At 37.5% G+C, this 23,276-nt stretch overlaps 1 protein-coding gene across 2 annotated transcripts in view; it reads left to right on the forward strand.

The window, feature by feature from the left end:
• LOC131572977 (membrane-associated guanylate kinase, WW and PDZ domain-containing protein 2) overlaps positions 1-23,276 on the forward strand; it is a 706,094-nt gene that overhangs the window by 650,923 nt on the left and 31,895 nt on the right. For both annotated transcript variants that reach the window (XM_058826448.1, XM_058826449.1), the window contains 4 exons: positions 6,001-6,186; positions 9,760-9,934; positions 12,558-12,798; positions 14,030-14,173. In XM_058826448.1, coding sequence (XP_058682431.1) covers positions 6,001-6,186; positions 9,760-9,934; positions 12,558-12,798; positions 14,030-14,173 — 746 coding nt within the window. The remainder of the gene's footprint in view (positions 1-6,000; positions 6,187-9,759; positions 9,935-12,557; positions 12,799-14,029; positions 14,174-23,276) is intronic.

Raw genomic sequence — 23,276 nt, forward strand, 5'->3', positions numbered from 1 at the left:
ACTCTTTCTAGCTTGTGGGTCTTTCAAATGAGGAGAAATTATTTTCATATTCAGAAAGCAAGAGGCTAATAGATGTATCAGTCTTGTTTAACTTATTCATCAGTGGTCTGAGTGAAAGGACAGAGTGTACCCTCAGCAAGTTAGCTGTTGTTACAAAACTGGGAGGAGATGCTGATACACCTGAAAGCTCTGCTGGGCAGTCTGGAGGGTTGTGGGGAGAGAACTTCTAAACTTCCAACAGGCAAATGCAAGGTCCTGCATTAAGGGATTATCCCAGGCACCAGCACAGACTGGGGCTGACTTGTGGAAAGCAGCTCTGTGGAGAAGGAGCTGGGGGTCCTGCTGGACAACAAGCTGTCTGTGAGCTGGCACTGAGTCCTTGTGGCCAAGAGGGATAGTGGTGTCCTGAGCAGCATTAGGAAGAGCAGGTGCCAGCAGGTCGAGGGAGGTGATTCTGTCCCTCTACTCAGCCCTAGTGAGGGCACATTTGGGGTGCTGGGTCCAATTCAGAGCTCCTCAGTCATCAAAGACATGAAACAACAGGGGAGGGCCCAGTGAAGCGCTAGGAGGGTGATTGGGGAACAGGAACGTCTCTCTTAGAGGAGAGGCTGAGAGAGCTGGGCCTGTTCCACCTTGAGAAAGATACAAATATCTTAAGGGTGGGTGTCAAGAGAATAGAGGCAGAAAATGGGTGTTTGGAACAAGCTGAAACACAGAAAGTTCATTCTGAAAATCTTCTTTCCTTTGAGGGTGACTGTGCACTGGGCCCCCAAAAGGTGGTGAAGTCTCTTTCTCTGGAGATATTCAAAACTCAGATCAAAGACTCAATCCTGTGCAATTACTCTGAGTGAACCTGCTTTAGCAGGAGGTTGAAATATGTGATCTCCAGAAGTCCCTTCAAACCCCAACCCTCCTGTGTTTCTGTGATACATGGTGTTAGAAGCAGTAGCAGTATTCAACTGCTCTGGGTTTGTGTTCAAGCATATGGACACTCAGGTACAATGACACAAAATGTTTTCTCTTTTATGTGACATGCAGATGTGGTAAGGATATAAATTTGAATCATGGAGAGTAAAAGTGGATGATTTTTATCAAATAAAATTATTATTATAGAGAAAAAAGTAAATTTGTAGTTATTGGTAAGTTTCTGAAAGCAGACATTATCCATTTTCTAAGTGCAAAGATTTCCTTTGAATCATTTTGTCTTTCATTTTTTTCATTTAATTTCTCTTTAATTAACTGAGAGCTGATCATTGCACTATTAAATATGTTCTGGGAAAGCCTCAGCTGCTACATGCCAACCATGGGTCACTTTGTGTTGTAATGCTGTAAATATCTGAGCAAGATTTAGGAGGAAAAATTAATGACTTCAAATATCATAGAATCTTTGTGCTCTCAGGATTCAAATCTTCCTCAAGTAATGAAATTTTGAAAAATACACTGCAGGAAAGTTACATTCCATTGTAAGATCTTTTGTTAGATAAGGTTCCGGCAGCATTGCTACTCTCTGCTAGATTATTTTAGGTCTAGGATTATTACTTCTGTCTTGGAAGGATTTCTTTTATCTTAAGGTAGATATCCAACTATATCACTCCCGAGTATCACGTTTTGCATTACTTGATAGTACTGGAGAAAATGACCCTACATGTCTATTTTGAAGGGCTGTGTGGTTTGTATACATATAAATTCATTCGTACTAATTTCCCGTATTTTCAACAATTAAAAAATATGTATTAATCCTTGTATAAAGTAATTTTTTCCTTGCAGTCTCGTTCATTGTGTAGTCTGAGAGAGCCAAGAAATTAATTGTTCTGCAAAGAGGCAGCTTGTTTTCTGCATTCACTTTTAGCAAAAACAATGGGTTTCTTGAAAAAAAAAAAGCCACAAATTCCGGGCTTTCTGTATAGCCTGATATAGGCTATATATAATGTTGCTCAGGAAATTCAGTGTTTTGAAATAAGTGGATTAGATTCTCTGGAAAGTCTCATCTAGGCACATGCTGCCACTCTTCAATATATATATATATATGTTTGGAGTAGCAATAGCTTGTGGCAAATTGTTCAAAGAGGTATGAATAGATTAGTAAAAATTGTTAAGGGTGATAGGAAACATTTACCACTAGTCGGGTGATCTGGGACTTTCTTTAAAAGGTTAAAATTAAATGCTCTTCTCAGATCAAAATAAAAGAACAAATATGATTTAAGAAAAAAAAAGTATTGTAGGTTAACAAATCCCTAATTAAATGCCAGACATGGGAGGTTTCTTTCTGAGACCTGCCATGATGGGACAGACCAAGCAGCCACCCAGTCCCTTTGCTGTGGCCAGCTGCACAGAGGACAGCATCTACAAGACCTTTCCCAGGCATTTTGTCAGCTTTCACAGCCAAGGTTTTCTGATTTAGTCAACAGTGGGTTCACCCCCATAAATTGGTCTAATCCCTTTTTTAATCCTTTTATTCTTCTGCCCCTCCAGAAAGTTGCCCCAAATTCTCTTTCGCAAGGTGTAGACAGTAAATTCATGGACAGCTCCTTTGAGCAGAGGCTGGTTTTTGCTTCTGACTTCCAAGCTTCCCTTCTCTGAATCTTTGTGAGTTCATGCTATGATTTTTGAGATGAGGATACTGAAATGATCAGCAATACTCTGATTTTAGGTGCATGGCAGTAACTAGCAGTAGTTTGCTTCACTTGTTACTCCTTTTCTAATTCTTAGTGCCATATTGACTGTTTTAATGACATTGCTTTTAGAGAAGTAGGCACACACTTCAGAGTCTCTTGAGTGATAATAATTAATTTAGGGCTCATCTCTGCTTAATCTTAGGCAGGGTTATTTTTTCCTTACTTGCATCATCTTGCATTTCTTTTCATGAGGTCCCGTCTGCCACTTCAGTCAACCCACTCCCTGCTGACACTTTACAGCTCTTCCACACTTGTTTTAGGCGTGACCATTCTGAACAATAAAAATTCTCCATTATGGAAATTCATAGTTCATTTCTACCTTTATTCCTCAGCTTTTACCTAATTAATCCCCTATGAGAATAGCTCCTTCTTATCCTTTCAAAGAATTTCACCACCAAAGGCTCTCTCTAAAACTGAAAGTTTTCTAAACTATTATAACATGGTTGTGTTTTTTTGATGAACAACCTACACATCAGATAATCTGCGTCCCTTAGAAGAATTTATGCTTGTGAAAAAAGCCCTAAATAAATCTTCCCTTCCCAAGGAAGCATTTGGGACCATGGCAGCCAGCATATTGTGGCTTAGGAGGGCTCTCAGGCAGAGTTCCACTGGGAAGAGAAGCAAAGAACAGAAAATCCTCAGGATAATATTACTGGGAGGGAAGGAGCTGGGGGATAAACTTCCCCTCATATTATCTAGGAATGTGCATAAACCAGTATCTGCTGAGTGGCTGTGAGCTCCTCTAGTAAGTCACTAGAATTGCCCATAAAACCCTTATAGAGCATAACAGAGTAACTTTGAATCCAGCAGATTCAGATTCCTTCTGCAAAATTTTCCCACACCTTCTTGCTTTGCAGCAAGATCAAATGGCAACATGTGACACCAATACAACCTGAGGAGTATTAAATCTTCAAATATCAAAGCCACCTATGGTCACCTATTGTTGATCCTTTCATAACACGACAGAATGAGGGGAGTTCAAGGATACCAAAACATGTGGAGTAGGTTCCTTTATCAGGAAGGTGAAGACCATTAGGCTTAAAGGAAAGAAAGAAAAGAACACCAAGTTCCTCCTCTTTCTCCCTCCCTTTCCTTTCCTCAGGATTTGGATCCAAATTAGACTCTCGTTGCTCTCCCACCTCCAGCTTTGATTTCAGCAGACATCTCAAACATGCAGACATCTGCTCTATTCACTTGTCAGGTACAAGAAGTCCAACAAAAAATTTTCTGGCAAATTAATAGGACTTCCCACCCCCCACCCTCCCACACCCCTTACTACTGAAAAGATGTCTCTACTTAAATATTTAGGCTAGCAAAAACATCTTTAGGGTTAGAAATGGCAAGCCTGGAAATTGTAGTTGTGGTATCTCTACCATATTTCCCCTTCTTTCTTACTACCAAATTTCTTACTTTTTTACATAAGACAGTCTCCTTTTCATATCTCCACTAATACATAGTAAAGAAATGATAATTTCAGACAGATCTTTTATTACATATGCCAGAAACAGGCACATTTTAGTATTAGTTTAAGTGATTCTTGGTGATGCTTTAAGAGCTGATATGATAAAAAAAGCTCTTTGTAAACATAAACTGTTTAAGAGTCAAGTTACTCTTTTATTGTTTGCTCACTGATATGTATGCATGGCAGTTATATGCCTGAATTAAGGGAAGAATAAACACAATTCTTGTAGAAAGTGTGGCTGTACATATTTAGTATATTTTAAAACATAGAAATATTTAGACATTGTGACATAAATTAGGTGATTATTTCCTAAGCAACAAGACATTTCTGAAGTACATTTGTTATGTCTTTGTTGTGTTACTAAAGCTGTGTTTTAATTTATATTCTTGCCTGAACCATAGTGGTACAGAAGCATGCAGTTTGATTATGGCTTGCACTTCAGAGTACTCATTTATATTTTCAGTGTTCTGAAAACTAATTTTTAACACTGTAAACAACACTTACATCCATACTAGAAACAAAAATCACTTTGAGGTATGTCTGTTGTGACTTTATATAAGATGTGCAGTCTGTGTTAGTCACCAAAACCTTCAGTAAATGTTTATCAGGGTGCTGAGAAATTTGTTCTACAGCAATGTATTCTGAACACATCTCCTGTTAGAGCTTTGGTTTATATGAGCATTGATAGCCAAATATTTCCCAAAAAAGTGTTTGAATAATCTTTTCCTTAATTTTTCCAAGTTCTCTGTAGATAATTAAATGTTAAGGTTATATTATTTTTGGAAGAAAAAAAAAAGCCCACACTGGTTTTAAACACCAGTTTAAAGGTTGATAGTGAGGCTGAGCCACTTTGTGCTGTTTTCCAGGACTGAAGTGTGGGACTGTGGAGGAATACTCAAACACCATTAGGATATTAATAGACTATATAGTCATTTAATTGTGATAAGTATATTTATGAGGAGTTGGGAGAAGGAAAAGTAGCATGCTCTTTGGGGAGCCTAGAGAAAAGACTCAGCTATAGCATATGCATTTAGTTAAAAAACAGATGATAATAAAGAATAAACACTGGTCAAAAAAATTAAGAACAATGTGTAGAAAATTCAATGGAAAATGAGGGAAGAGACAGAGCAAGAGCATGGATGGAGTAAACAGAAAGGTGAAGAACTGCAAAGAGCAAGAGAAGCTTTACTCTATAATGTTTTGAGAAGAGGGCTGAGATGTTTTGATGTAGTACATGTCTATGTACTCATAGCTAACTGTTAATTCAATTCTATTCATTTATTAATAATATCTAATTAGAGAGCAGCACATCTCAATAAATCTTCAGTATTATTTCTATTTATCAATAAACACATTTGAATGGAGGAGAACAATTTCATGTACCCTTGGCATTTTCAGTAACAATTTTTTGTATATAAAATAAATAATGGTTTTGATGCCTCTATTGCAACATACAAGTAAAGAAATTCTGTAAACCAGGATGTGGGAGACAATTTATGACTGCTACTTATTGTGTAAATTTATCCCCTTTCCCTGTTTTAATGCCTTATTGTTTTCCTGATCTGCTTATTAGGTTGTTTCATGCCAGGTTTGCAAAATAGCTGAATTATAAAATTAATTTCTACTTCATATGTATATGCCATGTGTATATATGTATCTGGATTCTGAATTTTTAGTGAAAAAACAAAGTACTGTGTTACTGCAAATGATATTGCATAAGAATTTGTATTCTTTTATGCTTTTACACAAGCTGTTTTGTAATTCATATAGAATTTTCTTCCAAAATGAACTTATTTTCTTTCATTTGTGAACATCACCACCTGTTTCAGCATATGTTAACTGTGACTATTGTTTCTTGTCTAGCTGTACCCCATAAAATAGGGCGGATAATTGATGGAAGTCCTGCGGATCGCTGTGCAAAACTTAAAGTTGGAGACCGGATCTTAGCTGTGAATGGCCAGTCTATTATTAACATGCCTCATGCAGATATTGTGAAGCTAATTAAAGATGCAGGTCTCAGTGTAACTCTTCGCATCATTCCTCAGGAGGGTAAGTCAATGGCCCTTAAAAACAGGAAGAAAATTTTAAGTAGCCTCCAATTAGCTTAAATTATGTCACCATTTGAAAGAGCACCTTTTGTTCTCCTTCCTCTGCTGTAGCGTGCAGCACACCAGAATTACGAGCTTAGAACTAGCTCAGATAGGATCTGAATTCTTGAAAAGGTTTCAAGTTATGAAAAGGGGTATTTAAAGCAAACCTGGAGAAACCTGACAGAGAGAAAAAGGATGTTAAGGTCTTTTGCAAGAATTGTCTTCTACATGGAAAAGCACTCCACCTGAGAGACAAGTTTTGAGTTAGTTCCCTTATATCTTGCTATAAGCCAAGCCAGTGTTTGACAAAGTGATTCACAAGAAACTGCAATGGCTGTCACCAGGCATGTTCAGCTACCAGCTACATGTGACAAAAAGTGATGTGAAGGAAGAGTTCAGATTTGGCAGTTTCCTCCATCACTATCATATAGTGATATGTCACTGTAAATGCACAAGGCAGGAAAGAACTGAACCCTGAATTATTTCTAGGGTGAGAATAAGGGGACAGACTCATTACTCTGGTCATTACTCCACATCTAATCAGTGAAGATCTTTTGATGTTGGTTCCGTGGGGTTTGGGGTTGATTTCAGGGCTTCTTTAGTTTAACAGTGTGCTGCACTGCTACATGAATTGTACCACATTAATGACACTATGTCTTTATATCTCAACAAAAAATACCAGTAGAGCTGGGAATGACACACACAAAGTGATGGAATTACTTAATGGTCCAGTTAGATGACCTTCACCTCATGCTGCTGCATCCAGAAACAGGACAGGGAAATAGTCTGACACTGGTCATAGACTGCAAGTGAGGGAACTTATATACTTTGTTAAATGAATCCAGTGAAGGGAAAAACACAAACATACTCAAATTTAGAATTCACATCAATTAGCACCTGTGTAATTACTGAAGGTCAGCTTTGCAAACATCTAAAACAAGTATGATACTTCATCCAGCCCATTAAGTTTGTTTAAGCCTCTCTGGTATTCAGGTTAAATATCATTAATAGTTCAGTGTTAGAGATGGATACATTAAATCAGAAAGAAAGCAGGGGTGCAGCTGAGTTGTCATACTACAAGATGTTCTCAGGCGGTAGCAGTGGGAAATTATCTGTGCCCAAGGCACGGCTTCCCTGTGTGACTGTGTGACACTGGACACCCCATTTGCCTTCTGATATTAGCTTCCCAGCTTATAAAAATTGGTAAAAATTCTAATACCTCTGTAATGTATTCTCAGGTAAAAAATACCATATAAATGCAAAGTGGTTTTAGAAGCAGCTCATGATTTGACCAGTTCATCCATAGTTATGAGAGTAATGTAGAAATGAGGGACAACATTTCCAATCTTCCTCTCTAAAACTTGCAGTACAAAAGAGACTCACAGATGCAAAATGGGAAATTACAGCCTTATGCATATTATACAGACAAGTATTGCTTATGCCTGCATGAGTGTTTTAAGTGCAAATATACAAGCTTTTTTGAAAATTAATATAAAATGGAAAATTAATATAAAATGGAAAATATTTTTTATAAAGTAGACAAAAATGTTATAATTGTGAGTATAAATTAGATAAGTAGAGAATATGCAGCCATAGGGGAAAACTCACATGTTAAAATTTTAAAAATAAAATACATAAAAATTAAAACTAGATTCAAATGTAAAACTAGGCAAGATCTGTACCATGTATAGCTATTGCTGTTAGGGATGCTCAGACGTATGTGTGTCTATTTTGTTTGTTTTGCACCATGCCACACTGGCCTCACTCCTTCTGTTGCAAGCAGGAATAGAAAAAATATAATATTTGCCTTTGCTGTTGATAATGCAGGAACTTCTGCAGTGCACTGTCCTCCTGTGGGTGGAGTCTCTCACATTTATACATCCTAATAGGTAAATGGTGAACAGGACTGTGCTAGTGATATTGGAAGAAATATATTTGATATGAGCTCAGTACCACCCCTCCAAGTCCAGCAGGAATCCTGAATGAAGACTGGCATCTTAATAAAAAAGCAACAAAACCATATTTCCTATGCCAATCTCTCTGTCTTTGAATTTTGTGTTGTCTGGAAAGAATGATTCTGGTTTTCTGCACTGTTTCTATGTGAAATCTTAGTCATTTGACATAATACAGTGAAATAAAACATCAGTTTAAATGGTTAGTCAGAATTTATTGAGATTGGGTTTACTGTTTTACTGTTCACAGTCCCCAGAAATTTAAAAAGACAGGAAACTCTTGACGAGCTCAAAGACAGCAGGAGCTAATGTAAGGACACCAGTGTTTTAGTTTTTGTTACATGTCTGTCATCCCAAACAGTGTATAAAGCAGTAAAATGTTCATTTCTTAAAATGATTTTTTTTTGTCTAAATGAAAAGCTTTTCAAATATCTTCTAGCTGTGCTAAGGCACAGGGAGATGATTCAGGACAGCCAGCACAGCTTTACCAAGAGTAAGTACTGCCTAACCAGCCTAGTGGCCTTCTACAGTGGAGAAAATACACCAGGGGCAGCAATAGGCAAGGGAGGAGCTATAGATCTCACCTAGCTGGATCTCTGTAAGGCCTTTGACATGGTACCCCAGCATCCTTCTCTCTAAATCAGAGAGAGATGAGCTTGATGGGGGGATTGTTCAATGGATGAGCAGGTTGAGGGAGGTGATTCTGCCCCTCTACTCCACTCTCATGAGACCTGGAGTTCTGAATCCAGCTGTGGGGTCCTCTGGACCTGCTGGAAGCAGTCCAAAGGAAGGTCATGAAGAAAATCAGAGGGCTGGAGCATCTCTCCTATGAGGGAAGGCTGAGAGAATTGGTGTTGTTCAGCCTGGAAAAGACAAGGCTCCAAGGAAATCTTACTTGGACCATGCAGTACTTAAAGGAGGCTTATAAAAAATATGGGGACAGACTTTTTAGCAGGGTCTGTTGTGATAGGACAAGTGGTCTGACAGCTTTGAACTAAAAAAGGATAGATTCAGATAGATATAAAAAAAGATATTAGATTTTTTTATGATGAGGATAATGAAACTGGAACAAGTTGCCCAGAGAGGTGGTAGATGCCCCATCCTGGAATTCCTGTCAAAATTCAAGGCCAGGTTGGACAGGACTCTGAGCAGCTTGGTCTTGTTGAAGATGTCCCTGTTTGTTGCAGGAGTGTTGGACTAGACAATCTTTAAGTGCCATTCCAACCCAAGCTATTCTACGACTCTGATTTTATTTTTCTATCATTCTATGATCAGTATTTCTATGCTTTAAAGGAGTACGTGAAACATGGAAGCAATTTCCCTTGTTCAATTGTGTTTTGAATAATGACAGTGTCAACCAGAATTAAAGAAGTCACCAAGATTCCGGATCCCACAGATTATCAAAAGGAGACCATTAGGTTCAAGTGTCTTAAAATCTAATTATAACCTGAGAGAGTAAAAGTGACAAAGCATAAATTTGCAGAGATAGTGCGTGACCAAAAATTATTATTGTGTACCTTTGCCCTTTATTAAATGCTGCACTGTGACAGGTCTTTAATCTCCATCTCCCCATTATGCAGAGCTGAACAGCCCAGCCTCGGCGCCCAGCTCGGAGAAGCAGAGCCCCATGGCCCAGCAGCACAGCCCCATGGCCCAGCAGAGTCCCCTGGCGCAGCAGAGCCCCGTCGCCCAGCACAGCCCCGTGGCCCAGCCTCCACCTCCACAGCCCCTCCAGCCACAGGGACACGAGAACAGGTTTTGCATTTTCTCAGTGGTGTCTTTTTTTTGTCTTTTTTTTTCTCCTTGTATGTTAGTCTGGAGTCAGGAAGATATTTTTTATGGTGGGTTTAATCTCCAGTGTATCAATTACCAGCCAATTTCTCGTGTGTAATTTATGCATATACATTAGCAAATTTATCTGTCATGGAAATCGACAGAAATTTTGTGACCAGCCCTATTAAAAGCTGTGGGATGATACAACTTTCTGTGACCTCCAATCAGCACTATTTAGTCTTTGGATTATTCTTTAGCATGTTAAACAAGGCTGATTATACTGACTGTCTTTATGCTAATCTTCAGTAACCAACACATATCATCAAGATCCTCTTTCCCAAATGATGCTGGTTACAGGATTGTAACTTTTCTCTTCTGAAAATACTTGATTTCACTTGTGATTCAGACACTACACCCTCTAATTCTCCTTGCTTAACAGATGTATTACTTTCACTTGCCCAGAATTATTTCCTTTCAGTTAGTCAGATTCACTTTGCCTTATATTTCATTGACTTTTTCCAAAAGTGATCACCTAGAAGTCATATGTTTCTGACAAAATTCAGTACAAAGTTTTCACAAAAGTCATTCTATGCTGTTGGAAGTCAGTACTAAATAGCTGTTAAATTGTGAATTTTCAGGTGGGACCAGCAAATTATATTAATTAAAGTTCCAGAAAGAAATTCTGTAATGATTTTACTGAAAAGTGTAAGCTCTAATTGCTTATGTCACCATTTACAAATTCAGCAAAAATTACAATGCCTCCATCTGTGAATTGAAACATCATCTTCTGATATGCAGCTGTGATCATATATTGGGAACCTGCCTAAAGATTACTCCTGTTTCAGAAAAAGGTTAACTATTGCTAGTTCATGTAGTATTATTTTTCACTAGATTTTATAAGTTAGATTATATCTTGTTTGTACAGCCACATACATTGTTTCTTTACCAAAATAAGATATTAATTCTCTTAAGAATATTAACTAGTTTTTTTACTTCCAATATTAATAAGGCTCAGTATCACAGTAAGCCTGTTTGTCCTCTATCTTCTTTTCACAGGATCATGGCATTGAGTAAAGAAAGTAAGAGGATTGCATGTATGCACACAAATCTTATAATATGTGCCATGTGCAGGTTTTAAAAGAACACGTGGCAGCAGTCTATTTTAATCTTTTCAGAAAAGTCAAAGGGAAAAGTTTCGATTTTTTTGTGTCTGGTTAGACATTCAGATTATTAAAACTATTGTGTAGGAGGATTTGCCATAATGTCACTGTAACTACATTAATAAAACAATGAAGTCTTGAAACATATCAGACATTTTGAAACATTTAGAGTCAGATTACCTTTTCACATATGAATCAACATAATGAAAAACAATGCTGTCATTTTTGCAGAGTATAATTTTTGTAATCAGTAAGTACCTTTCAAAATACCTTTCACAGTCTATATGTGTCTCTGTTTCTGTATGTGTCCATAAAGAGACATGGTCGCTTGGTTAACTGAAAACTTCCAGTCCATTATAGAAACAGAATTTGAAATGTCTATGTCCATTATAGGAAAGAAATATTTCCTTCAGCACCCTGGGAAGAGTGTAAGAACATCCACTCTGTGAACATTTTTGTTAAAATATAACCCTAATTATTATCACAAAATTACTTTTCTAAAAGAGTTCAGGAGTTCCTTTGTGCCTCTTTAGGATGCCACGTGGTTGAGGTATGGAAGTTTGCCATAAGGAATGTTCTTTACTTCACCCTGAAGTGCCATTATGTGTTAATTTCCATGTGCTTAAGGAAAATCCCATTTGAATAAAGTAAATAACTAGTCATTGCACCTCAGAAAGTCATGTTTTCTTTCAAATTTTATGACCCATCTCCCTGTAACCAGTTACCAGCTAAAGCAATACTTTACTTGTTATTAATACCTCATTACCAAATTTATTTCCTTTTCACTTTGTTTTATTTCTGTGCATAACTACTGACATGACTTTACTGTCATAGCTTTTAGCCAGATAACATCACAGGAGTGTATAATAAAAATAATACATACTATATTAAAAGATGTTATATCAAAGAATACCTTTCATTAAAAAGATAACAGCTAAAACAAAGAATTTCTCCTTTTTTAACCATTAAAAGCTCACAATAATAATATTTTATGCCAGTGAAAGGGTAGATAAACTGCACTGATATTCTACTTATTCCATAGAAATATTAATTCTGGAGAAAAGCACTTTATCAGATCAGTGAATTATTTTGTAGTGAGTATAGTGGGTGTTTTCACACGCAGTTTCACCTTCTAAATAGGCAAGGTAAGTGGGAAGCAAGATGCTTTTTCTGTTCCTGTCCCTTCGAGTCTAATTCTGATCTCACTGATACAAGCTGGAAGATTGCATAGTATGACCTAGGGGAAAATTGCTTATGCCCATGTTTCAAAAAGCGCTCACTGTTTTTGGATGCCTCGACTATGTACCCTGGAGAGATTTGCTTCTCTGTGTAAATTTGTTCCGTGCAATTTTGCAGCCAGGCACACTCTCGGTCCTCAGTATTGCATGCAACACATATTCTTAATGGCTTGCTACTCTGAAACTGAGCCGTCGTGCTTTCCTCAGTTACAGGTCAGAAGTAAAAGCCAGGCAGGATGTGAAGCCTGATATCCGGCAACCCCCGTTTACAGACTACAGGCAATCCTCCGCGGACTACCGGCAGCCCCCGCTGGACTACCGGCACCCCCCGGTGATGGATTACCAGCAGCCCCCACCGCTGGACTACAGGCAGCCCCCCCTGATGGACTACAGACAGCACTCCCCCGACACCAGGCAGTACCCCCTGGCCGAGTACAGGCAGCCCCAGGTACAGGCACACACACCCAGAGCTCTCCTGCACAGCAGGCACAGGGTCTGCAGGGACAGGTCGTGGGTACTGGTAAAAGGAGGATGCCACTGTGGAAGGAAGAGACACATTAAAGGGTTTTACTCTGAGTAACTATTTCTCTGTAGAGGAAATTAGTTCCAAACCATTAATATTAATGTATAACTGTGTGATCTGTAAATTAACATTACATTTATAATTGTGTGACAGCAATGTTAAATAAATGGCACTTTTAAGGTACTAGGGAGTTGAAATGAAAATTCTAACATAAAAAGCTTTTTCATCAGCGGATGAATTTTTTCATTCTTGGCACGCAGTCATCAAACAGTGGGTGTACTTAGGTCAGAATGCATTCCTACAGCATTCTTGAAAATTAAGATTTTATCTAATTGGAATAAATAAATAAATAAATAAATAAAAATCCTGACTGATAAAATTAAATTTCTGTTGGTAATAGTCTGGATGAATAGAAACTAGACTATGCAACTAGTTTCTTTGACATCAAGCATGATCTGACAAATTCAAAGAGATGATGAGTTAGATGAAGATTTATGGTACCTTGGACAAGACTTCTCTGATGACAGATATTTACTGACAGTTTTGAAGGTTGAGGATTTAGCTCAAAGTTCAGACTTTGGAAAAAACCTTCCTTTCTCCTTACATAAAGGCAGGAAAAACAGAGGTCAAAAAGTATTAAATAGGAGACTGTAAACTTCTGAACATTATATGCTGGAACCATGAATAGGTGGTTTGTACATCCATATTTTCAAAAGCAGACACATAAACCTGTATCAAGAAAAATACTGAAATTCCTAAATGGGATCCAAAGAACCCTATGAAAATATTGTGCATTTCAGTATCTAAGTAGAAAATCTCTATTCCCATGTGCATATCTTATAAGATGCTTCTTAGCATCTAGAGAGATGCTTGGGTTGACTGTTTCCCAGCATCTCCAGTTTAGTTCTCTAATCAGTAGATACACAACCCAAGTTTGCTCTTTGTTTTCTCCTTCTCCCATGGATCTTGCACTTTTGGCTAACAATGGATCAGAAGCTACATTTCAATTTCCCTCACAGACCCCTCTATGCACCTTTGCTTATATCAAGTGGATCGATACATTTTTGAAGAGATCTATTTTAAAGTTTTCTTGAATGCACAACACAACGTCTATATTTGTCCATAATTGTCTTTCATCTTGTATTTGTCTGTACAGGACTTTGATTATTTCACCGTTGATTTGGAGAAAGGAGCCAAAGGGTTTGGGTTTAGTATTCGAGGAGGAAGGGAGTACAAAATGGATTTGTATGTGTTGAGGTTAGCAGAAGATGGACCAGCAATAAGAAATGGAAGGATGAGGGTGAGTAAAATGCATTGTGACTTTTTTTTCAACATTTACACATATGTTTGGTGATGGGGTCAAAGAGAAAGCTTTTGTTGACCTCTGATCAGGTTTTAAAGAAATAATGCCAAATACACTCACAAAATAAACTCATTCCATAGGATTTCAAGATATTAGTTGATACACATAGTAGATACCTGTAGTTTCTTCACAAATAAATGTATTACTATTGACTGGTAACAGCTTTTACTGTGTTATAAATTTTTGTCATTATTTTCACTTTTATCTGAGCAACTTAAAAATCTCAGGCAAAGTGTGATGTTTCTTCGATAATAATAACAGAATTAACATTTGTGTCTCTAATCACAAAAGCAAAGGGATCACTGTATGACATGTATTAGATAACTGTGAAACCTAAGACCTCATCTGTGTTATTTTACTAATTTAAGCAAATCACCTTTGTAGTGTTTGCTAAATTTGTTTCTTGATCTTAATCTTGTTTGTAGGGATCATGATTTTTAAAAAAAAGCAAACACATGGTCTATATAGGAAAAATAACCTAATCAAAAGTAGAGACATTTGATCTGTCCAGTTGTGACAAAAAGGTATAAACTCATCCAGGCCTGCTGATACTTTGCAGAATTGTGAATACACAAAAAGGAGAAGGAAAGAACATAGGCAAGACTACCGAGAGTTGACATAAAAAGTTGTTTATGTATTTAATTAGTGCAGTCATGTTCAACCAATATTTAATTTCAAAGATGGGCAATGAAAATTGTTTTCTGTACAGTGGTAAGAACAGATTTTACAAATGTCATGGTTGTTACACATATTGTTTCACAGTCTAAACAGTCTTATCAAATTTGATGTCTTAATGAAAAAGCACTGTCTCTCTGCGTGTAGCTCAGGGGTTTTGCTGTGCTTCAAATGACTCTTAACTTGGCCACTTGGTAGAATTGAAAAGTTCAGTTAGTCCTCAGTTGTATCATGGAGTGCAATCCCCTGGCACTGGCAGCGGTGGCAGAAGCAGCCCCTGTATCAGGAAAACCAGTGGCGCAGTCAGGCAGGCAACTGGTAATTGAGTTAACCCACACTGCATTTTTTGTGTGAAATATAGGTGATTTCATGCTGCAGCTAGAACTTTAGCTTAGGAGTATCTTCTCTGGTCTTCCTTTTTTTCCTTTGTTTTAGTATTGTCATTGTCATTGTCAATTGCTCTTAATGAGAAGCCATATGCAAGATGTACCTTAATAGCTATAATGTGATTAAAGATGGAGAAAAAGCTGTGCTTTTAATAAGCTCTGGAATTACGTATTTGGAAACATATGGCTAAGAATGCAGAAAAAAATAAAAGAACACTTTTAAAGAGGGTTCATTCCAAATAACAACCCATATTAGGTAGAAAATTAACATTAAAACCTGTGCATCATTTAAACAAACTAGTAGTAAGGAATGAAGTTAGACTATTCACTCTGTGAATAGCCAAAATATAGAAAGTATTTAACATGAATATGAGGGTTTTTTTCAGTTGCTTTAGGAAAGGTTCTGTATGCTTTAATGAATACTGCTAATATAGTTTCTGTAACAACTTGGTTTAAAGCTTTTTCATTGTAGTACCTCAACACATAGCCAAGTGTTATTCTGACCAGATAGCTGTAACTGTAGTTTTTCCTCCCTTTTAAAAGCACCATTCTCTGAAATCAGTTCCACATGCATCCTTGTCACTGAGTCTACTCTTTTATTCTCCTGCCTCACAGACATTTTAATCTGACAAATGGGTTTGGAACTTGAAAGGTTTTTCTATTCAGTGACCTGTGACTGATGGACAGCAGAAGCCCAAGAAAGAGCTTCAAAATAAAAATAGAAAAAATAGAAACAAAAAAACAAAAAAAAAAAAAAGGTTGAAAGAAATATATTACATAGGAAGGTGGGCAAAGGAAGCAGAGTTCAGTACCCACATATCCTTTCCTAGTTTACATCAGCTGTTAACAATGCAGGTTCATTCACATTTTTTGGCTGGTTGTTGCATCTCTGTATCTCTGTTTCACAGGTGCATCTCTACAGCAAAACATGCAAAAATGAGGGCAGTGCTTCTTGCTTTATGCACCCTTGTCATTAAAGCCATGATTCTCTGATTCTAGGCTTTCAGCACCAAGGAAAGCAAACCATGCTTTTGTGGTAGGATCTTACCAGAATCCTTTCCACCTAAGAGCTCTTCTGATGACCTACTTGTCTTCATTATTGTTTTTCTTGCTGTTTCCTCCTCCTTGAGCAGCCTTCTTTAATTTAACTGAAGCTCTACAGAGAAACATTGAAACAGATAGCACAAGGTGCAGATATGGTTATAAAAAGAAATAATCCACATAACTCCAGCCCTATTCCCACTCATAAAACCAAGAAAAGAAAAATAAAACCAGCTAAATTGTTGCAAAAAATAGATCACATAATGAAACATGCTACCTGTAGAGCACTTATATGTAATAAGCAAAACATATTCCATAACTAACATTTTATTTGCAATCTATGTATAGCCAGAAAAAGGCCCTGAGTGACATTCATATTGATACAACGCTCCCTATTTTACAGAAATAAATTGAATAATTACCTTAAAGTAATAGAGCTGAAACTATACTAGTAGTTCTATAAAACTGTATAATTGAAGAAATGACATCTCAAACTGAAAACAGCTCCAGGTAGGGAAGTCAAAGTCTGTAGGTTTACTCTATTAGTGGGCACTGCAAAACTACAGTGATGGAATGAGTCCCAGCAACTATATTACACTTGGACATGTGTTAAAAAAATATGAGAGTCCACCACCATACATTCAAAAGATTCTAAGGTCTAAACACGTGTAAAAGTGTTAGGAACTACAGATGCAGAGTATATTAAAGTAAAAGCTGTGATTACAGAAAACAGATGTAAATAAAGAGCTGGAATGGAGCTATCTCTTGTAAAAGAAAAAAAGTAGGTCCATTACTGAGGAAGGTAACTATGGAAGGAGTAAAACATGGCAGTAACAGCAAAGTGAAACAGAACAAGAAGGCAATGATAAAACAAGATGAAGAAAGTGACATCAAAATCAGGACATCCTTAATGAAAATTTCAGTTTGATCTTCAGACTTCTATGAACTTCAGTGAGACTTGTGACCAGACAAAGAACAGACTCATAGAACAGGCCCAAGAAGTGATGATCTTCCACTGGCCCTGCCAAAACTGTCTGGACTGATGTAAGAAAGAAAAAGGTTTTATGAAGTTCATTATCACATCACCATTTTCAATCATTATTGCATCATTATTCCATTATTGCATCTATTATTCTACTTCATGACAGATGAAGCTTTCTACTTTGATTTTCTGCAGAATTGTCCTGAGAACTGGAAAAGTGGAAGAGCAGGGAGTTGATGTTATGCAGAGTTCATCAGTTTTCTGATCCTATTGCTCTTCTACTTGGGGATCACTTCCTGCCAGCCTAGATACACGTTGCATTAAGTCTTGAGGTTCAACAAATTATTCCCATAGAATCAGGTTTAAAATTTTCACGGTCTTCTTACACTTAGTTATGGCATCTTCACATGCATTGAGGCTTTTATTTGAGCCCATAGACTCTGCAGAAAGCCCAAGCATACATCTTAGTTTGACTTGGATTCATCTATCATTAGACATGGGAAGGAAATCCCCATCAAAGGACCAAGAGGTCTACAGGAAAGTGATTCTTTGCATGTATCTTCTGCCCACGTGGCTGTTAAACTATTCTCAACCAGTGCTGGAGACCCAGAGTTGTAAGTGCAGATTTGTATAAAATCACATCAGGTCATACACCACAATTTACTGTGGCAAGATTTTACTGCAGTTTATAGATAAGATATATGGCAGCTCCTCACAGGAAACTGCTGTAAGGGAGAACCTCATTACTACACTGGAATTAAATACTGACAGTGTATTTCATATAGATATATAAAATGTATCTACTGATACATTATAGATATATAGATACATACATTAGAAATTCTACATTGTAGATATATAAATATATAGATATATAGATATACATTATACATTATAGATATATAGATATATAAAATATATCTAACTGACTTAATTCTGACAGCTGAGCAGAGAGCAAGCTATAATGGGGACTTCTGAAAAACCTATCTGTGTCTGTGCTCCATAAGACAAAGATGTATCAAAATAACCATGAAAAAGTTTGGGCAATTATTAGTGCCTTTGTTATCTTTTCCCAGACTGGCAGACATCTCAGCACATCAGGATTCCATTTCTCAAGCAATCCTAACATCAGGGAAAAACACTGAAACTAGTTGGTGATGGCAATATTAAGAATAAAGCTGCAAGGCCCAAGTCCCAGAATAGGGCAAGAACACAGCACACACGCGTCAGTGACAGTCATATTGAGTTGAAACTGTCACCAGAGATGAGGAGCACAACACAAACACTGTGGAGCACAGTCCCCACAGCCTTTGAAGATTCAGACACTACTGGAAACAATTTTACAGGTCCATTTAGATAAGGTTCATGCTAACATATATTTTATTCTTTCCTCGTGCAGAGGACAATGATTGGTAAAGCTCTGTTTGCAGATCTCTATCCCTTCCTGTCTTAGAAGGAGGGGATAAGTTCCTTACTGCTCTCAGGGGAATTGTTAAACATGGTTGTAGTGTTTGCTAGACATGAGATATGATCAAACCGATCTCTTATTGCCTTGAATGATATCTCCAGCAGCCAGCATGTTTATTGAAACCAGTGTCAAACAAAGAGCTTGTGGCTGAGGGCTGCAAAGGTCCAGAATAACAAGAAATTCTTGAAGAATGAGGGTGAAATGTGCTTTTTTATAGACAGTGTATGTCTGTGTCATTTTGTCACTATGTGAGCTACATCCTTTTTTCCACATGTTCCACAAAAGCCATGTATCTCATCTCTGACATCTCTCGTTTCATTGTCTTGTCAACTCATTTTTCTCAGTCCTAATGCACCATTTAGCCCTATCTCCAGCTTCCTTATATCTCCTTATACTACATTATTTTTCTTGTTTTATTGGATATTTTTCTTATATTTTGTCAGGACAGACATCTGAAATCCAGGCACAGCAGAATTCTTTATCTTTCATGCTCCACATTTCTGCTTAGACTCTTCAGTCTTTTTTCCTGTTTGTTGCATTTCTGTGGTTTGCATCCCTCTTTTTCTTTCAGTGGTACACAGCTGGAGATAAAACCAGGCACAATGGATAGGAGGTTCCTGTAGTGTCAATTATGAGCTTCTGTGTTGTTGCATAAGAGTCTGTGTGGCCTTGCTTGGTTGTTCCAGCTTGCCAAGTGAGCAGTGCAGTGATGCTCACACCAGTAACCAATCTATGCTGTGGGCAGCTTCATGGCATTCTGCAAAACAGCAGAGTTTGTGTATTTAATAATTTCCCATAATAATAAGGTTCACACACAGCCTTATTTGTGGTTATTCAGAAACATTCATCCACCCACATAGAGAATTATTCCTAGCAAAAAGGGAGAGTTGGATATTCAAGAGGCAAGGGTCAGAAAAGGCAGGCAGAAAGGGGGTGTCTGTCTCTTATTTGGAAGGAAACAGAACTAAAGTTTCAAATCATGGAGGACATAAATATTACATTTAAAACTTCTGTCAAAACCCGTGTATGAGCATTCAGCAACATTCAAAACTGATATTTTTCTCTTTGTATGCATCCTAAATCACATTTGCAAAAGAGTTACAGAGCTCCTATCAAACACATAATCTGATATTAAAGTCCTCTCTTGAGCCATAGGAGAAATAACTTTAAGTCCCTTTTGAAAAGTCTGGACTCCAGGCTTCTGAGCAGTAGGGTGGCATGTAATAGTTGGCTATAGCTGACCGTGTCTCACAGAATAGATTTGTTGCCATTAGGACTCTTCAGGCTTTTCAAAGGAGCAGGTGATATGTAGGCATCTGGGCTCTCTAAATGCTGTACAACTGTGGAGTTTAACAAGGTAACATAGACCTGTCTCCCTGGAATATGACATTTCCAAACACCTCAAGCCAGGGCACTCTGAAATCACTTAAGTTGTTCTGGATTCAGTGAATAGATAGTCAGAGATAAGTTAATTAAAACCCTACAATGTTTGGAAAGTCTTTTATGCCATGCAAAGTAGAAGTCTCTCTTTTGTTTCATCATGGTGTTTTTTCCATTTCATCTTTCTTTACTGCTAGGTGTTGCACATGTTTAGCTTGGTGTTCATCTAGTCACTTAATCACTGTATCCCGTTTTTGCAGCCCTTGATTTTTAGGTTCTTAGTAGATTAGTTTGTAATTTGTTTTAGTAGGTTTTTTCTATTTCCACCAAACAAGGAATCATTCCCTTTCTGAGGCTTGGATGTAATACAGCTTCCATAGACACAGTTTTTTAGTCCATATTAACATGTGTAAAATATCTTCATTCTTTTATAAAATTACTTTTCATTTGCTGTTGTCTTGCATCTCAGAGATGAGAAAATCCAACAGAAATGCCTGGACCACCAGGTACCATATTGACCATATTGTTAGATTCCTATTGCACAACCAAATTTTGTACCAGAAACCAGAAACTGTGCAGTTCCTGTAGTTTGATACATAGGAACCTTTTAACATAAGTGATTCTGATTATTGTTATATTTCTTCAGTCCATCCAGAACAAAGTCTTTGCAGGGTTATCTCAGCTGTTTGTAGTCCTGTTGCTAAAGGAATATGGAAAATGGGTAAATATGAAAAAGCACTCATCAACAGGACTGATTGTTTTCTGTCAGTGACCATCAAATCAAAGCTTAAAAGGAAGAATGAACAATTTCTTATCCTACAGTAAATGGAAATCCTTGAAAGCACATTTCCATGTAGACCCCACAATCTGCATTGACTCCTCACTTGTGTAGAGCGTCTCTTGAGATTTCTTGTTAATGAAGAACAGAGCATCTATTTGGGATGCTCCATCAGTGATTAATCCCACATTACAGGATGATTTCCTGCAGTCTAACCTTACCTAAGGTTGCAATCAGTAAGTACAGTTAGCAAGAAGTAGCTCAGCTCAGCTTGAGGGTGATTAGAGCAAAAAGCATTAAAAATAGAGAGAAACAGTTGTCACACAGTAAGAGAGTAGGTGGCAGATAAAGCCATTTCTTTATCCAATCGAGAAAGCTGCAGCAAGGAAATAGGAAGAATGCAGGAATAGCTTGATCAGTCATGAGTTTTTACAAACATTTAAGGCAATCTCAGTATCCAAAAATGGGTGAAGGATTTACCAGTTTAATTTCTGATACAGCATATTTTGGAATCCTGTTTTAGATTGAAAAGAAAGCACAAGACTGACATATTTCTGAGTGACTCATAAAGATCCTCAGGTTCTCCAGGTCCTAAAAAGCAGTGTAGTCTTATGTTCAGAATATTGGAGGAAAGTGGATATTGCTGGTGGGAAGCCTCTCTGCAAGTTTACTCTAATCACAGCAAACACAAAGATAGGAAGAGCAGTGATATGTCCTAGGAGCCAGAGAGGTTTTCTCCACATGGTGTGCTGGCACAGTAGGGATTCATCTGCTGAATCCTTGATGTGTGTGAGAGCTTGAGAAGGTTGTCAAAAACCCCACTGAAAAGTCACTAATATATGGAATAATCCCACACATCAGGGGCAGAAGTACACCCCAGGAGCATACAGTGCTCCACCAGCAGCAGCTTGACTAAGGTTTTGTGCACACATCTGGAAGACAAATGCCCACAGGGTGATTCATGCCAGTTAAGTAGCCCATTTTTTCTACATAAGTAGCACTTACTCTTAAAACCTGCAGCATACCTGGCTTACTTTATGCAGTAATATAAATCTTACCTTCATAATAAGCATTCAGTGAATGTCAACACTGTCATTGCAATGGAACAAAAAGACAAAGATATTCTTAGTCCCATCCATTTATTCTGTGATTTGTGATCCATCTGAACAGTACAGGAAGATGTTAGCTATGCTTTCCCATCGAACTGCATGTCCCTTTGGGGTAATCTAACTCACTCTCCAATTCCCTACTACATACATCACTGTCCAACCTCACTTGTAGTGAGACTCGGTGTGATTGATCTGAACTCAGAGAATTCAGCTGGGATACTCAAGCGCATGAGCTGGATGGCAGCCTGTGGCAAGAGGAGCTCAATGCCGGGTTAGTGTAATTGGCAGAACTCAAGAAAGAATATATTGACATGCAGACATAAAGCTGATCAACATTCTACTGTCTGCACAACAAAGAAATGCAAACTGAGGCCTTCAGGGATCCTGAATATATTTTGACAGTATAAAAGCTTAATAAATCAAGAGTGAATTAACTATAGGTGAACTATTATTCAGCATTCCTCAAAAAATCTGTGTGTGTTTATTAGAATTTGTTTGCAGAAGGGTAAGTGTTCCTCTAACATGCTTAATTAACATCCTTCTTGCAAAAATGTATCTACTCTGGCACACTCAAAGCATCCTTCTAACTCTATGCCTTGTAGCAAAATCTTTCAATCCAGCTGTGGAAAAAAAAAAAAGTTAATAATCTCGATAAAAATAGTTTAGTATTAAATTTTAAGACTAAAATACTTCGTTGGCAGGTAGGCATTGTATTTAAATATGAGGTTTATGGAATATTTATGAAGGTTTTCAGGTCTAAAAAATTAATTAGCCCTAACTGAAAAATTAAGAATCAAGTGTTAGGAAAAAAATGAGCACACCACACGATGCTGCTCTGATAACTAAAACACATCATCACAGGAAAACACAGGAGTGACATAGGCTTCTCTTCTGTGTTTTCCCAAATCACATGTGGGAGCTGGGAAAGATCATCTCTGAAGATAAAAGGAGAGATATGAGGCCCATTGCCTCCATACCAGCCTAGTATCCTCATTCCAGCAAAAACAAGTAATGGATGCTTGGAAAAGTATGAAATGATTCTTCACTGCATATAACATCTAAGACCCTGGCAGTCAGAAGCTTATAGATTCCTCTATGCTAGGACTCAGTGCTAGGACTATTTTTAACCATTTATTTGAATGTATTCATGCTTAGACATTCCAGATATAATGGATTCCAAGTCTAAGTGCCTGCATTGTTTGGAAGAAAAATCCTTTTTTA

Source organism: Poecile atricapillus, chromosome Z (genome assembly GCF_030490865.1).
Source record: "Poecile atricapillus isolate bPoeAtr1 chromosome Z, bPoeAtr1.hap1, whole genome shotgun sequence".
Taxonomy (NCBI): Eukaryota; Metazoa; Chordata; class Aves; order Passeriformes; family Paridae; genus Poecile; species Poecile atricapillus.